A 17,988-nucleotide genomic window follows, 5' to 3' on the forward strand; every position below is an offset into this window, starting at 1 on the left:
ACGTCTGTGCGAGGGGAGGAAGAGAAGTGGGGCATGTTCAGGCAAACTTTTTTCCAGAGGAGTGCAACACTGACTGCCCGAGTGTCTGTTATAGAACACTTTAATGTCTGCCATGACTTTACAACTGCCTCCTCGTCTTCGACTTCCACAGAGAGCTTTGAAGTATGAAATACCAGCCCCGGACGAAGTGGGACACCGCGATAACATGGGAACTGAACTGATGAAATTGTTCAACCGACCACACGCGCAACACAAACACCGCGTGAGGTTGGAGCACTTCAAATACAAAAAAAAAAAAAAAAAAACGGTGGCGGCGTATCGACACTCATCACCGCCATTGTTCTGTGATGTGCTGCCGCTCTGCCCCAACTCTGGGCCCCCTCGCTATCACTGCAGCACAGTTCAGTGAGTAATGGGCATAGCCAACCACTGGCAAAGTGAATTTCCCTCACAGCCTTACACAAGAAGACAGCTCTGGAGGAGCGCCAGAATATATTCATTGCCATTATCTCCAGCAGGGTGTCCTCGATCCTTCCTCTCTTCTTACCCACAAAGCGCTCCACCACAAGCGTTTCACATCTTACGTGGGAGAGACGGCAGGATAAATAGACACTTCAAATCACTTGGCATAGTTTATAGTTAGCAGTGGTGATCCTGTTGCTATTTCCAATGTCATTATCAGACATGGCTGGGAGTTTGACAATAGAAGCCTTTGTCCAACTCCTTGAGGACCATTTACCTCAAAAAAAACAAAACAAAACAAAAAAAAAACTAATTGTGCTGCTAACGGCTTAGGTGGTCTGCTTGTCCAGAGTAAAGAAGGGTTACTACATCTTATACTATAATCTATACGCTGCCCCCGTCAAGAAAAAAGGATGAAAGAAGTCCGCAGTCTTAAACAAGCTTGTATTCAATTGATTTAAAGTAGATAAAATCACATCTGTGCAGAAGTTTTATAGCTTTTAATCCAGAAATACATTAAACCGAGTCTGAGCCAGAGTTGGTTTAGAGCTTCATATTGGACCTTAGGTTATAGACGACTTGTCTTTATTGAGACGGTTCAGATTTATGTTTGTCAGCTTTCGTGTTGTAAAGAGCAATGGAGAGGAGGCAGTGTGCTGCTTCCGAAAGAGGAATGTAAAAAATTCTAATGAGGAGGCTGCCTGTCTGCTGAACTGCAGCATTTGGGAGCAGAGGTTTAAAAGTAGAGGTCTGCTCTAGGCTGCACTTTCCCTCTCCCTGCCCTCTCCGACGGTCTCCAACCCTTGGACTCCATTAGAGGGCTCCTGGTGCAAATGGAAGGATACCCGCAGAGACAAAGGCTCTCACACATACAACGCAAAAAACTCTGAGAATAAAGCAGCGAACTCAACAGAAACTACAAGAACCCAAAGCAGTCGATTTGGCTCATTAGAGTAAAACACTCAGAGCTCGTGGGACAATAGCTATTTTTGAAAGAGCCAGACCAAACTGTTCCATGTTCCTGCAAACATCAAAGACAGAACTTTTCTTTCCCATGCGAGCGCATGTAGGAGCTATTTCTGCAATACCTGCCTCAGACATTACTTTTCTAGGAATTCACATGTTTGAAATGAAAGTTATAGCCACTGTGTAGAGTCCAACCAGGACTGCCAATAACAAAAAGGTGGTCACGCTCAAATTAAATGTTAATAAAGAAACTTTCAATCCCCCACCAACGCATAGAGTCGGTATTACTCTCTGCAGCGGTGACTCCAGCTTGGTTGGGCGCCAAAATTTAACCCAGCCAGCAGTTTTCACAAGTGGGAAGCCAGTGGGGGGTCATGTTCCTGTTACTTTAACACACCCAAAAGTCGATGCTGCCTGTGATTTCTAACTTTCTAAACTAGGGATGCCTCAAAGTTTTCCCTGTAACTTAATGGTGGACCCCGGGCCAAAAGCAACCACCTGTTGTGTTAAGATGTAAAATGGTACGATATGGAAGCCCTAAGGGGCAGAAAAAAACCCCACCACTGATCCATTTTCTAAGTCTGATCTAGACCGTTTTCGTTCCTGTTTTTCTGACATGTTTTAGCATGAACAATCTTTCAAAGTTTAAAAAAAAAGTTTTTCCATTTGCCTCTCCGAGCAAAGATCCCCTGAACTGATGAACTTCCTGCACAACCTGCTCAGATTACATCTCTATAAACGTCTGGCGGGCCCTGATCTAAACCTTTCTTCTAAGGTGAAGAGATAAAGAAAATCACACCCTCTCTGCACTGTCTGTCATGTCTTATCTCTGATTAAATAAACTGAAAGCTGACAACGGTTTAGTGTTTCTAGAGTTTATCAGTAACTTAGTGCAGTATTAGTATGTAGTAGCAGCAGTGATCGGGGGAATTTTCCTGTTGCAGCCTGCATAAATGGGTTAAACACACTACTTATTGGCAGGTTCACTGGTTACCAATGAATATGGGTATTGTGTGGTAAGTGGCACTACAATGGTGGAGCACCATAAACATAGTCGTTTGCACTGTGCCAAAAGCTGATGATAAAGCCCAAAGTCCAACCTGTCAACTGCCACTTTAACAAGACTCTCACATGCAGGTGCTTGACCAGCGCACTCACATTATAATCATTGACATTTGGGGCTATTGCTACTCTGCATAAGGATCCAAACTCTGGAAATGATCTTTGAGTTTAAATAAAGCTACTAATAATAATAATCATCTCTAATATACATTATTGTTCTGATTTTTCTTCCTAATTTTTTGCCTGCAGTCAGTGTCCTTAATAGATACATCTGGAAAAAGCAGCCTGCTGAGGTTTTCCCTAAAAAGGCAAACAGACTTTCATATCAGCTGGCACAACAAACACGGGAGCCTCAAAAAACATCTTGAGAAGTTCAATATGACAATTCCACCCAAATCCTGCCCCACACTGACAACAATTTCCACACAAGGCACACTGCCAAATGGCGCAGTTTTTCTCAGCACCCTCCTGCACCATTTCCTCCAGGTGACACAGATTTCTGATTTATGTGGCAATATTTCGCCGTGACATCTGAGAGAGGAAAAAAAAGCTTTGGCTTTCAAAACTAACCCCGAAGTCTTGGAAAGTGTCTTTCACCTTCTGTTTCTACCGACAACTCAGAAAAAGGGGCTGTAAAGTGACTCCTGAATTGGCAGTCATGCGTTTCAATTTAATAACTGTGGGTTTATTGCTTTTTTACTGGAATATTTCCACTTGTTATAATGTAGTAAAAAAAAAAAAAAAGCTATCATTATTTGTGTTTGACAAAATTCTGCTTCCCTGAACTGAGCAACCAGGCAACTTAGATTAACCCTGGTGCATTGGGAGTATTACCCAGCAGTAGGCCTTGTTAAACAGGGCAGTGTGAGGTGTTTATAGGGGCACTTGGTTTCCTCTATTCGCCAGACAAAAAGGTAAATAAGCCTTTCGTAATACCTGAAAAGCAGCAAACCTATGTGTTACAAAGCAAATACTCCCAGCTCAGCATGGGGCTGGCACCCGCCTCTGTGTGTGCTCAAGTGTGCGTGTGTGTTTGTGTGTTGGGATGCAGCAGTTTCTGTCAGTTGAGGATTAAAATAGAAGGGATGCGAGAGCAGTATGGCAGCAGTATAATTAACAGTGTTGATGCAAGGAGGAGGGCTGAGTGAATAGTTTGTGCGTTTGCTGTCTATAATTCAGCCTCTCCACGTGCCAGAAGTAGGGGGGATGGGGCTCAGCCAGGGGGCCCGCCAAACACTCTCAAGCCTGCTATTACTTCATTGTGGTATCACAGGCACTCGAGAGCAATACAAATCGGAGCCTGCAGTGCTGCTCGCACGTTTTTTATCCATCTAGCATGTGCAGATTCATTCTGACTGCTCCACTGGATCAATGTCACAGCACCCCCCCAGCAGCTGCGGAGTTGTAGGAAAGTTCGAGCAGAGATAAACGGAGTGGGCCATCCGCCGTCAATCAAAATGTCAATTAGATCATGGTGTTCTGATGTGTGCAGACCGGTGCCGGAGATGAGATGTGTCAGTATGTAATGGTCACCGCTGGCTGCCGGAGGCTGGGGGAATCCAGTGGTCAAACACCAATGCATGCCAGGGCACCGTGCTGTGTGGATGTGTGTGGTCATCAGTGAGTATTGGTCACTTGCTCCGGTGCCAGCACTCGCTGGGCCCAGGCCAATACAGTCATTTAACCACTGCGGCTACTAGCAGTGGAAGTAAAATGGAGGCAGTCGATAAAATTCCTAAAAATCATCGGGCTTAGAGACAACAGGCGTGCTCAAATTTGTATAACAATGCCAAACATGTGGTTCCCGTTGTGAAACAAACTAATCAATGTTGGAATTTCAGTTAGTGAGCGTGCCAGAGTGCAAATGAATTACTGCTCCTATGTTTGGGGGTGGGGCTGAGCCCTTGCCCTGGCCCATGTCCTTGAGAACACGGGCATACATGACAATAGGCACATGTGCAAAAACATACTATCAACATGTTTCAATTCATACATAGACCATTTAGCCTGGGACAATAAAATCACCGAAAAATGTCAGTATTGCAAAGTTGTTTTACTCCCCTTAAGTTCTCAGATGAGGCTTTCTGAGGTAATTATGTCTTTCAGCTAAACTGAACTACCTGTAGCTCCCCTGTATTTCGCCCTGAGCTTAGTGCCCACAGGAAGATAACATTGGTTGCTTGTTTGGATTCAGTCATGTCTGCTACGTTTGGGTGCTTGGACCATGTTATACTTACTTGCAAATCTAGTTTCTTAGTTTTTATGACTGGGTATTCAACTGCAAAACATAAACCCCATCCCATTCAACATGCATGAGTATGTTCAAGAGTGGATTTGGCAGGAGGACAGGGCCGGGGTGAGAGCAGTTAGTGTACAACCGCGTATGTGCAGCAAGGTCAGTCGAGAGCAGCCTGACAGATCCTCACAGCAGAGGTGTCAATATGACAGATGCCTGTGATGTTTGGAAGTCGTCCACGGGCCTGTCCTCTCACATCCTCTGCCTGATTACACAGGTAGCAAACGAGCCCTGTCGCGGAGGACGACGAAGGAAGAATTACGATGAGACCACCCCTTACCAAGGTAGAACATAAACTCAGAGATAATCGAGTTTGGAGAGAAAATCATAGCCTACGCACCCATGCGACAGCAACACTGTATCTGTTGCTAAAACACAGACACATAAAGCTGAGTGCTCAGATCGGATAACAGCCTGACAGGAAAAAACAATGAAAACACTGTCAGCGACAGAGAAACAGCTCTCAGGGAACTTGAAACCCGCAAAAGAGACTCACTGTGTTGCTGAAATTGCATTTTAAGAATGGAAAACTGAAATTACACGTTGGTTTGCTCCGTCTGTACAGGTTGTGGCAAGGTGACGTTATGGGAGAAGAGTTGTTTGATCAGACAGTTTGGGAAGGGTCAGGACCCTGCTGAGCAAACACCAGCAACACGAGCTGCACTGCAGCAGCAGCAGCAGCAGCAGACGCAGGAGCAGCAGCATTGACCACAGGCTATTCAAAAGGCCTCCAGAGAGTATCATCAAATCTATCTATCATTCTAAGATGCTCTGCACATCCTTTGGAGTTCATTTTCATCAGTCAAACTGATCTATCAGCCAACAAATGCACCTCTGCAGCAATCAGGGTAAAGCGCATCAACTAATTTGATTGCACGGATGAATAGGTGCATCCATAATGGGATCGTGCAACTGTGTAAAGATTTCCAACAGACTACTATCAGTGACGGTAAGAAGACAATAGAATGCTCAGCAGCCAGCCATCATGGAGGGCCAGACTCAAGGTGAAGGCTTGATTAATATGCCCCCACTTCGGCCAAATAGCTGCTGCACTGCCACTAGATATTAATTGTGTGCTGAGTGCACAAGATGTACTGTACAGTTCTGTAATTAACCCTTTAAGGTACCGCAGAATGGAAGCAGAAAAGTAAGAACAGGATCTTGCCAGGTAAGCAATTTAACAAAGTAACGCAGGGGCTGCAGTGCAGGGGACAGGGGGGAAGCTTCAGTGTGAGTTGACGCGAGGACCAGTGCAGGGAAGAAGGGCTTATTATCCTCACAGAAACCCTCAGGGGGATTTCTCTGCCATGTCTCTGGAGGAGCCTGGCCGACTGTGTTGTCCCCTACAGCTTGGAGGGTAGCCTAATTCCCCCACTGAGGACACAGTGGAAAGCTCAGGTGTGCCTCGGTAATCAGCATTATTTGATAGAAATGGCGAGTAGTTCCTAAGTACAGCTCTGCATGTGGAAAAGGCTCGACGAGGACACTAAATCCACAACAAAAGCGTAGCAAAAGTTACACATACGTGAACCATTTCCAGTCATTGATTTTGGCACACATCCAGAGCATAGCCTAGTACACTTCCAGTCCAATTATAAACAGTCAGGCTGCAGAGTTAATCAATTCACATAGAGTCATTTGGACTGCAATAAGTCAGCTGGTGTTGCATAACAGTGGTGCCCTGCTAAATCACATTCTGTGCCAGAAAATCACTGTGCAAACCTGCAAAACTCCAGCCAGCTCTGCAACTGTGCTTTATCACAGCCCGTACCAGTTCCACGCGAGCCACGTCTCATTTTAGTCAGTAGCACAGGATGTTTTTAATGAACACACACACACACATACACAAAAGAACACCCATTTTAAAATACATGAGAGCAATAGGCAAGCAAATTAACATCTGCCGTATCAGTCGTCCCAGTAATTCTGTTTCTGTTTTGGTCTTGGTTTCGTAGATACAGAGGGAAGCAGAATGCAATTAACACGCCCCCCTCTTTTATCCCCCCCCGGCTGGCATTAATCAGGACATTGCATCCCCACAAGTCACAGAGGAAAACATGCTCGTTAGGACCAGCGTTCACTGTGAGACCCCTCGACTGCATCTTTCAGAGTGTTTGCGTAAATAGTGTCATGCATTTTAACAACCAATAAAGGTTTTTTCTAGTGTCTCTTCAAGAACGAGGCAAAAGGGGCACAGGTGCAGGTTTTCTCTTTGTAGCAGCAAACAACCACTGGTGGCTTCCTCCTAATCAGCATTCAAGGCCAGTATGAGCAATATGTAAACAAAAACATGGCAACAACGACACCTGACCTTCTCCCTTGCACTTACAGTAATGATCACCGCTTAGCGAAGCTGTTTCAGCAGGGGGATAAAGAGTTCTTTTTTTAACATTATGACATAATGTTTTGCACTAAAGAAGCAGTTTGTACAAAGAGGAGAAGTCCCCCCAGCTTCTGGTGGACCACAACAGACTATGCACATGGTGGCCATTTTTCTCGGACATCACGCTCAGGGTGGGAAGCACAACTGTTTGTTCCAAGTTAAAAGTCCTATGAGTGTGGATTCATTTCACAGCATCTTGATTGATCAGCAACTGTCATCACAATCGACAGGGTAAATACGGAGGGACACCGGGATGAATTTCAAGTTAAAACAATGTATTAAGTTTACGCCGCAAGGAAATATGAAGTGGTGACAGTGGCAGCGGGGTCTGTTTAAAACACAATAAAAAAAAAATAATAATAACACTTGCCAGTATATCAATCACCGCTTTTAAACATTTAACTTCCAGAGCCCTTGCGTGTATGCGCCACTCAAGTGCATGCCCGGATTCATATTTACACAACAGCTTTCAGTTTCAAATGTGTTTCGAACGCTGTAGAGCTGTAGGCAGGGTATCCAGGAATACATCAATGAAACACACAGGAAACAGGCAGCGAGGGAGGAAAGGCTGGGAAAGCAGCCATGTTTGTTATTAACCGGCCCTATCTGCCCTTTGCACCTGGAGCAACATGGAAAAAAAAAGACCATGGCCTAATTCATCAGAGAGTGTAATGCACTGTACAGCCCAATCATTCTAACATCACACTGTTTCGTTAAAGGCAGAGGTAATAATGCCCCCCAAAAAAAGAGTTCGTGAAAAATGACAGTGGGAAATTTTCCCCCACTCTTCACTTGAAACTTCTGTTTGTTTTAAAAAGTCATCCAAATCTCACAAAGGAAGTCTTTGCTTCACAGTGGTCTCATTCTTCCCTCGGAGCTCTACTCTGAGCAAAGCAGGAACTCACAGGGTGGAAATGGATTCCCTGGTTCCAAAGGAAAGGATGTGGAATTTTTTGGGAGCAAATATGAGGAGGGGATTTCTTTGAGTTTCAGTGCAGGAAAATAAAGTACAACATACAGCGAGAAGGCTTTCTTCATATTGGGAAACTTTAAAACAAGAGTGTTCGGGGGGAAAACCGCAGACAGTGCGTTCGTGTGCCAGCATTCCTGTTTTACTACACGTCACATGGCGAAAGCGGGCTCCTGAAAGAAACGAAAACAGTTGTAAGCATGAACAGGAATGAGGACAGGCTGAACAGACCTGTCTACGCATTGAGATCTGTTTTGAGCTCAGCCACGACCAAGCCCTCGCGCATTCCTGCCTGCTTCTCAGATTTCTGTCCACAGGAGGGACAAAAGCAACAAAAAAAAAAGGAAAACCTCTGTGGGTTTTTTTTTGTATGTGGAATTATTTTCCACCGCTGCCCACACAGACTCTGCATGGGGCACGGGCCTGTAACTCTGCTGGATGTTTTGATTCTTCTCAGAGCGAGAGTTCTGTAATCCACTCCAGTGAGAGTGTGCAGGCCAAACAGAGAGAACAGTGTAGCAACTGGCAGACATGTCCAGACAATACCAAGGGACGTCATCGCCGTGTGGCAGGGAAGATAGCCTGGAGCAACACATCAGCATCAGAACCCCAGATTTCATTATGGAAACATTTTTTTCCTCACTTGAAGTTCTTTGAGCCAAGTGGTTGTTTCTCTTAAAAGGTTTTAATTTTTTTTTTCCCTCCTCCATCTCCCGATCTCCGTGCCGTGTCGTGTCTGTAGCTATTTTCGGCACGTATAAGGTTCAGTGGGAGCAGAAAAGGGGGAATTACGCAGTGTCTGATCCCTGCATGACTGTGGGTTTTGGTTTAGGGGTTGGAAGTTGAAAGCAGGATGACAGAAACCAGTCACAGAGATTTTGCTTCATCATGAGCTTATGAGTCCACAACAGCCCACCAAACTTTTAGTCAGGTGAAGTCCAGATCTGGATCCATACTAGGATTAATGATACAAATTCATCGTAATCAAGGAGATCGATATATGGAAACTGTGTGTACTCAAGTACTCAACTTGGGTATTTCCATTTTCGGCTTCTTTTAAAGTTCCACTCCATGACACTGACTTAAATTACTAGTTGCTTTGCTGATTCAGATTATTCAGTGTTGACAGGTTATGACTAGTAGTAGCAAATTTCTAACTTAGCTAAGTTTATGAGCAATCACATACAAAAAACACAGAAATATAATAATAATCAGCGAAACGTTGAATATCGACCCTGATGATCGTCCCTCGTCCACACCCATTCAGCAAAATCAGTCACATTCAGCCCAAAATACAGCTATGAATTACTTCCCGCATGAGACCCCGATCTGCCAAATGATGTTTTGTGAGTATAGATATCACACCAGCTATCAGTTATACATACTGGAATTATCCTTCATTAGTAGCCAGCTCTTCTAAGTTTCCAATCCCTAAATCCCTTTATCTTATAAGATGCAGCCAATATCGTAACCAGTAATCACCTGCTTGTCAAGGCTGATACTGTTAAGATGAACATTTTTCCTGTTTTTGTATTTTTTAAAAAAGCTCCCATAACCTGAGGGTAAGACAGGCCTAAATGCAGTGAGAAGAGATGGGTAACTTAATATTCCGCAGCTGTAATAACATTTGATTATTGAACAACTTTTTCCCTCCCTTCTGACGCCTTACGGAACATCATGTACTGCAAATTGAAAATTGTGTCTTCCTCAGGAAAAAAAAAGGCAGTAACATCGCGTCTCTGTGTTTATCAGTGGATCGTAAACCAACTTTCAAGGGGCTTCCATCCCTCCTGTAACTTTTGGGGGTAGGGAGGCTGGAGATGGACATAATGCCCACTATTTTCATGATTTTATGTAATTTTTCTTTTACCGTGTCTTTTTACCCTCATCTTTTAAGCTTGTCATGTCATGCCTGAGCTGAGCTGTTCTGTGTTTATTTGAAAGGGAAAAAAAGCAATAAACATATTATTTAAAAAAAAAGACAGAGACAACATCTGTATCACAGGTTGTAAATGCAGTGCTTGAAGCAATCTGGCTTCATATTTTTGGCTCTTATTATTCCTACAAATAGCCAATAATCAAAATTTCCCATGTTGGTCCAATATGTATGTTGCATCGCTCATTTTTCCCCAACATGTACAATAATGAGTGCTGAGTCCAATATCAGGCCAGAATAAGGTCAGCTCTGGTCATACAGTTGGCTGAGATTTGGCTACGTCTGTGTCTGGAGTCTATGAGAGCTCTGTGACCCACCACTGGCCCAGACCAGCTTTTTTTTTTTTTTTGCAATGTGGGTACTTGTTCCTCTGCTAAACCGACAAACAGAAGCTCCCGCACAGATAATTACAGAGCCGGAATTGCCTTGCATTTTTTGCGAGGTCAGAATTCCCCAAACTTTGTGGCAGGTGGGGTGAAAAGGAGGGGAATTTTTCCTTTTGTCTGCACGCATTTACTCTGTGACAGTGCGCTGAAAGGGGGGATTACATCATCACCATTGTAGCTTCCGAGCCCTCCGCTTTCCTCCATTGGCTGGAATATAGTGGACCGTCCGATCCAGACAAAGACGGAGCATTCCGACAGTTTAGCAAGCAGGAAGCGCAGACCCGTCGTCGCACCTCATTACAGTCAAACTCATTGACCCCCCCCCGGTCATAATGAAAAAGACACCCACACGAGGAAAAAAAGCGCTGGAGGCCATGTTATCATCAAGTCATTTGACTTCTGACTATGGGCTGACTAATGCTGGTCAGGCACATCCCTCATGTTAAAAACCGACGGAGCTTCCCTTTTTTTCCCCCTAAAAAAGGTAATGCACATCATGGCATTACTGAAAGCTGTGTCAAAGCTCATAAATACATGACTCATTCCAGTGTCTGTCACGGAAAGAAACGAGCATAAAGAAATCAGCCTCGTAGCTGACACTGGCTATGTTGATGCGCGAGACCACCCACGGTCACCTCGCAAGGTCTGTTCTTAGTTTGTCATCTGGTCTGTAAGACAGCGGGCGGGCAGGTGGAGGTGGAGGTGGCAGGTGGCACAGGCTGAACAGCAGCCAGCAGTCAGGTGGTGCTACACAGATTCCAAAAGGGGAGATCAGGAAGTTCGTGAAATGATGTAACCTTTAAACTTTGTGTAAGCCAAGACGCTTGTGAAAGGAGATCATGCAGAGGAACTCACCCTGAACTTGAGAATTAAATCACGACCATAATGAATCTCATTAATTATAGAATGCAAACAGTTAATTCGAGGGTTTTCCTGATGGCCACTTAGTGGACTTGCAGCACACACACACACACACATTCCAAACAAATTAGAAAGCCACACAATGCTCCTCTTGTTGCTGCCTATCATCTTTGCTCAAACCATTCCCTCTGAGCCGACGCAGGAGAGACAATAGAAAACATGAGCTCGACTTAGCAACAGGAAGCATCCCCCTGCGAACGTGTGGGCACCTCTGACAGGACTCCACGACAAATGGAGCACAATGACAATTGTTGTTGCAAATGTGAGAAGTGTGATGCACAAAAGTGAAAATAGAAACACTTGGCCTTCAGTAGTAAAACATGGGGGAGGAGTATTTATCCTGACGAGAAGCGTGAGAAGCACATACAAAGCGATAGCCATGTTCAGAGTTCAGCAGTCTGGCTCCACACTAACTTTTCACAGTAGCTGCACTGGTGCAAAATAACTTTATCATTAAAGGTGCACAGCACATAATTTATGTGTACCCAAGGTGTTTTAAGGCGTGCCCACTTGTGTCTTATCTTAACCCTGAATTGCATTTCTGCAGCATGAACAGGGATCTGGATCAACTTCTTACACTGGCTGCGCTGGTGCGCCTAACTTTTTAAGTTGGGTGCACCACCACTTCACTCAGGCTCTTTGTTTGCTTTCTTAACGAATGATTATACACAGGAATAAAGTTGCGCATTCATGTTTTTCTTCAATTAAATTGCGTGCCACAACTGCAACATTTCAGGTGCACCGATGCTGCCGATTAAAAATGTCTGTTGCCCCCACTTGACAGATTTGTGGGTGCATGTGTACAACCAAAGTAGTGGCACCCTGGAGCCCTGCATCTTTGGACTTGCCTCGTCAATGAGCTCTCCTGGGAGGTTTTCACACTGCTATGGCCGCAGACTAGTCTCTCAGTATAACATGTTTTTAGAAAAAAGGCACACCCAGTCACGTCTTATCTTAACCTTGAACGGTCCTCTTGCAGCATTAAAGAAACAGACTTATGGCATTCCTACTTAAAACAGAGCCTGCATGCACCCCTGTCCCCCCCAGCAGTGACAGATATAAAGCTGCTGCGTTTGCATTAGATTAATTCTCTTGAAGAAATCCCATCAGAGAAAGCACGAAGCCGGTCCTGGTGTGAATAATAAGCTGCGATCTGGAACAAGCAAAACCGGACAAAGCTGAGATCAGACTCACCGGTGCGGGGCTGTGTGATCAGCCGTGCCCACCAGTGGGTCAGCTAAGCCTATCAAGAATGCTAAAATTCCTTGATCCTTGCCCAAAGCTAAACTCCAAAGCTTCCTTATTTTTTCCTTTTTTTTTTTCTTCACCTGACTCATGCCAAGTTATCCAACTCCCCAACAAGCACAGACTACGAGACGTCGGTTAAAGGGAAGCCAGCTGTTTTTGCCCCGTGCATACTTGAAACTGGTTTTGTTACATGTCACATCTTTTGGAAGGGGTGCTGTTAGGACTTTGAAAGGTTGGCACCGTCTCCCGGTTGCCACTATTCAAACAGCCCTTGTGTTTTAGCTTCCTGGGTGCTCTGCCAGCTCTTTCCTAATCATGTGTCTGCCACTGTAATGACATAAGACAGTCCTCTGTTATGCCCACACAGTAAACATGAATAAATCAGTGCAGTGAGGGAGGGTCTGATTGGGTATCTATGGATCAAAAAATGACCAGTGGAATTCAACACGACATATCGATCAGGTCGAATCCAATCAGCTTGGCACACTTTGTCCTGCCAGATGATGGAGCAAGGCAAAAAAAAAAAGAAAAAAAAAAAGAGCTGTAAACAAATCAGAGCTCCAGATGTGGCACAAGGAAAATCACCTGCCTGAAATCCCTGCTCATGTGGCAGCGACACGATGTTGGGGAAAACACTTGATTTTAATCTTGGATGGTGGCAGTTGCACAAGGACACATCATCCTATATGTGTTGTGCACGCTGCCACCTGTGAATCGTGCCACCCCCCCCCACACACACACAAAAAAGGAGAAAAAAAAGCAGCAGTGGTGGAACAATGCCCTTGACACATGTAACGACGCAGCGGATACATGTGTTTTTTTTTTTCCTTCGACCGTCGGTTTTCTTCGAGTACCACCAAACCGTGTGAGTTAAAAGGAGGAAAGGCAGAGACACAGTGGCACTGGCTGGCTGACTGCGCACTGGCTCCCCGCTGCACCTTCACACGGCACAATGATGTGCTTTGTCCACACAGATGTTGTGTTAGTGTAAACGGCAGCCTGTACCACAGCGAGCAGCACCCTTGCTTCCACATGGCTCCGGACTCACCTTTTCCTCCCTCTCTGCCTCGAGCTTTTTGTGTGTGTGTGTGTGTGTCACACAACACCGAGCGGGTCTTTTTTTTTAAAAATTCTCCTCCTTTTGTTTCAACTCGTAACAAGGTCCCTCACAAGTCCCCAGTCCCCGCACAAACTGCGCAGCGCTCTTCCCCTTACCTTTTTTTTTGCTGTTGGAGGGGGCAAACGTGTCGTCGCTCCGGTTGGCGCCGAGGAAAACAAACGCCTCTCTCCGAGAAGGCAACTCCGAAGTTTGATAGAAAAGTTACGCGTTCGCCTCGCTGCGCTATGCAGCTGCTGGAGGGATGAGATCATTCATGCAGCCTCCCCCCTCTCTCTCTCTCTCTCTCTCTCTCTCTGTCTCTCTCTCTGTCTCTCTCTCTCTCTCACGCTCCCTCTCTCTCTCTCCTCGTGCCCCGGAGTCTCGCGAGAAGGTATCGAGGGGGGGGGGGGGGCAAGCAAACGTTTCCGTGGCAACAGTGCTCACCTGTAGTTGGTAGACACGAAGTGAAGGGGCGACATGAGGAGGTCTCACTCTGTGTGGGGAAAAAATAGGTCGTAAACTAATATGAGGAACTAACGGGTAAACGGTAAAAATTGAGAGAACAATCAAAGAAACTACTCAAGCTGTCTTTAAATGCAACGTTGCATTGTCATAAATGGTTTTTGTTGAACAACTGAGTGTTTGTTTGCATATTTAGGACTTTATCCTGCTGCTGTCGGGCAAGCAATACAGAGGTATCCGCTCTTGTACCACCAGACCACGGAGCAGTGCCTTTCCCCAGGTTTCCCTCCACACTCTATCTATGAATCTTTCGACAATAGTTTGATGACAGTTGAATTGAATCTTATCTCTACTGTTTTCTGTCACATGCAGGATTATAAAGTATTGTCCAGTTATAATGTGTGTTCCATTTTTATACAAATTCAGACGGGAAACTATAACTCTGTTTTTTTATTCAGTTATTTTAATTGGTTTCATTATTTTCGAGGAATTGCATCGAGTGATTCATCGCTCAAGCATAAACTATCTTTGGTGGTGTTTTTTGTTTTTTTTCTTTTTTTCTTTTTTTCTCTGCAAGCTGTGTGTGCAGGGGAGCATTGCAGAGGAGAGGCCCTTGGCATTCCTCCTCCAATATTTGCTGCCTCCTAATAGGCAACATTACTTACCTGAATGTCAACCAGTGGCCCAGTGGACTTGCAGGAAATCAAATCTCCCTGTGCATCCTGACAACACAAATATTTAAATGTGACATGCAAAGACAGTCAGGCTGTCCACAAACAGAAAATAAAACAGTGTTAGGCGACCTGGTGCTCCACTGCTGTCTCCGCAGCGACCTGCCAAAGACATCAGGGCACTGCCTGGCCCGTGTGGCCTGTGGCACCGACATCGTCAGCTGATGTGCAGAAAATCCACTGCTAATCTGCAGACCTCGCAAAAACAACGCATACTGTGCATAGGAAATTAAAGCTGGATAAGAGCTCATTACACAGTTGGCGAGGCTGATGCTTTCCCAAGCGCATGATTTAGGGCTCGTCTTCAGGTGTCACCGTGGTTGTAAAGCATTCTTGCAGCCGGGGATCAGCACATCTTACTGGGGAAACATAATGAATGCACAGGATATAGAATGAATCAGCAGGCCGGAGGATGCACGGTGCAGAGGAGTTGTCTTAGTGTGCCGTGACAACACGCATTACAATTCCCCTTCCTACTGTATTTCAGGCCTCATTAGGATGCTCACACAGAGCTGTTCCAGACGTGACAACATCTCTTTGTGTCAACCTTGCATCCGAGGCACACATCTTTATAACAGGTGCCTCTGCGTACATGTGATCCCATTAACGAAAGATGCATCAGTTGGAGAGCATATTGGTTTTTTAGGGTTTTATTCCAGTGCAAACATTTTGTGAGCGTGTGTGCTGTGAATGTTAATTTGGGAGAAACATGACAGAAGTTATCTGAAGTATGATCTATTCAGCAGCGCCATCTGCTGGCCAGGCTAGCGTACGACGTGAAACAAACTGACAGGCACAGGACTGGCTTTTCCAGTCATGATTTTTTGAAGAATACCCACATTTGTTCCATTCAGATTTTATTTAAATGTATTCCTCCGCTGCTCTTAAGCACTTACAAGGCCTCAGATAATATTCCCTCGTCATTTTTAGAATATCACCCTCATTTATTAAGGCTTAAAAGTGTGGAGGACAGCATATCAGCTTTGACTGTGATGGATGGGAAGTCATTAAGAGGTGGAGGTCTATTCTTAGTTCTTAGTTAATCTCAGCAGTCTTTGGATGTCGGGTTCGATGTCGATGGTGGGGAACTTTTTGCTGTATCTTTTGAAGGGCTCTCCCTCTGGCCCGATGAGGAATTTCTCAAAGTTCCAAGAGACGTCCGTCCTGTTGATGGGACTCCAGACCAGAAACTTGGGGTCCTGCATGAGGGAGTTGGGGTCATCGTCGGGGTAAGGGAGCTTGTCTTTAAGGTAGGCAAAGACCGGGTGCGTGTTTGTTCCGTTGACATCGCACTTCTCGAAGATGGTGAAGCTGGGCCGAAAACCTCCGCCTGGACGCACGTGCTGCAGGGAGTTCAGGATCTCGCCATTGGAGCAGTTCTCCTGCAACACACACGCACTATATGTCATATTGTCCAGCTGTTTTTATAAACCAGAGCAATACTGCACAGGCCTCAAGGCTCAGTGTTTGCTTCTTAGTATGGTAATGGTGGGAATTACACTGATTACACTATAGTAATCATAAATCATCGACAAAATCACTCTCCTTAAGAATGTTAGGCAGGCACTTGTCCTGTCAAAGGTGAAGTACCAGAAGCAGTTTGCACACTATGCAGTGATGAATCTATTGAGAATGAGTCTACGGGTGCACAAAATCCTGATAGTGATACATCAGTAGATATTCTACATGCATGCACACACAGAATACATAAACACACAGATCCTCAAATGTGGTTATCAAGCACGTGGGGCAACCGTATGCAAGTAATGAAGGCAGGATATTTTACAGTTTAACAATAAACTTTACCATCCACAATGACATCGGCGCAGTGGAGCTTGAAAACTTGGCTGGGCATTTGATAAGTAATCACGTCAAGCATCTTCTTCTACATTTCATTCCGTAACAATCATTTTCATATCGGATAACATACACATAGATACTCCCCCGTGTTCAAAAAGTGAAAGTGCCCTCTTGGATGCCCATATGGTAGATAAAATATGATGAAGTGCCCTCTACGGCTTTTTTTTTTTTTTTTGCCCATGCCTCTGAAATCTCTTGAGTGATAGGCCAGAAAGAGGTTGATTGATACATGGGTTGGGTTCCTAATACAACGTGAATCATTACAGCTAACATTGGGAAATAGTCAGAGAGAAGCCTGGCCTAGCTAGGACATTGGGAAAAGCTCAAACTTATGTTTAGAAGTATCTTATAGTGGAATTAAATTGATTTTGAATCTCTCTTCCTGGAATCGGGTGGAAAGCACCACATTTTGTGAACATTGTACTGATCCAGGTCTGACGGGACTAATACAAAATCGTCAGCATACAAAGTCATTTTGTGCAATTTTGCATCCCATTGTTTCACACTGAATTACCTGATATCCAAACTGGTTACAAGGAAAACCCAGGACCACCAGCCGATGCGGGTACTTGCTCTGCAGCTGGTTGAGCTCGCTGTAGTCCCGGGTGGTGGTGCCTCAGAGCGAGGCCACATTCTCGATCAGGACCACGCGTCCCCTGAACACGTTGAAGTCCACCAGGTCTCCCTCCAGCGTGGTGGCCTTCAGATCGTAGAAGGTCTTGGCGATGAACGTCATCTCGGCTCCTGTGCTTCCACACTGGATGCAGACGGGGTCTCGGCGTGCGACTGTACCCTGCCGCTCGGTCACCTGACTCACCCGGGGCAAAGAGCTGCCTTTCATGGGTGTCAAATGTCCCTGCAGGAAACTGATCCACACCTGACACGCGATACCGATCACAAGTTTCGGATAGATGGATGTAAGTGATTGTAAAGCCACAGAAGAACATGAAGTAGTTTTAGCATGATTTACAAAATGTTGTGTTGTCCTATTGGGGAAAAGCTTTGAACATTTTTTACATTTTAACATTTCTCTGAGCCCAGATGTCAGACTTTCTATCACTGGAGTCTTTTGGAACACTGGTCATCATTCTGACATCCTCATTTCAGAAAGTCGTGGGAATAAGCATGCATTTTGTCATGTGTTTGGCTTTACGGACATGTATCCGTTCTCTCAGTCATCAAAAATGTAGCATGCGATCGCCTGTC

The 17,988-nt window shown here is 45.0% G+C and overlaps 2 protein-coding genes across 2 annotated transcripts in view; both read right to left on the bottom strand.

Annotated features, from left to right (window-relative positions):
* LOC119004716 (signal-induced proliferation-associated 1-like protein 1) overlaps positions 1–14,038 on the bottom strand; it is a 38,826-nt gene extending 24,788 nt beyond the window's left edge. Inside the window, exon 1 of the mRNA XM_037071885.1 lies at positions 13,846–14,038. The gene's annotated coding sequence lies outside the window, so the exon portion shown is untranslated. The remainder of the gene's footprint in view (positions 1–13,845) is intronic.
* Positions 14,039–15,583: 1,545 nt separating this feature from the next.
* On the bottom strand, positions 15,584–17,953 carry gpx2 (glutathione peroxidase 2). The gene is made up of 2 exons (XM_037072713.1): positions 17,297–17,953; positions 15,584–16,304 (listed from the first exon to the last, which is right to left on the bottom strand). The coding sequence occupies exons 1-2, from the start codon at positions 17,807–17,809 to the stop codon at positions 15,951–15,953; spliced, it is 867 nt and encodes a 288-aa protein (XP_036928608.1). The 5' UTR covers positions 17,810–17,953; the 3' UTR covers positions 15,584–15,950.
* Between the last annotated feature and the right edge of the window lie 35 nt (positions 17,954–17,988).

Source organism: Acanthopagrus latus, chromosome 16 (assembly GCF_904848185.1).
Source record: "Acanthopagrus latus isolate v.2019 chromosome 16, fAcaLat1.1, whole genome shotgun sequence".
In the NCBI taxonomy this organism is placed as follows: Eukaryota; Metazoa; Chordata; class Actinopteri; order Spariformes; family Sparidae; genus Acanthopagrus; species Acanthopagrus latus.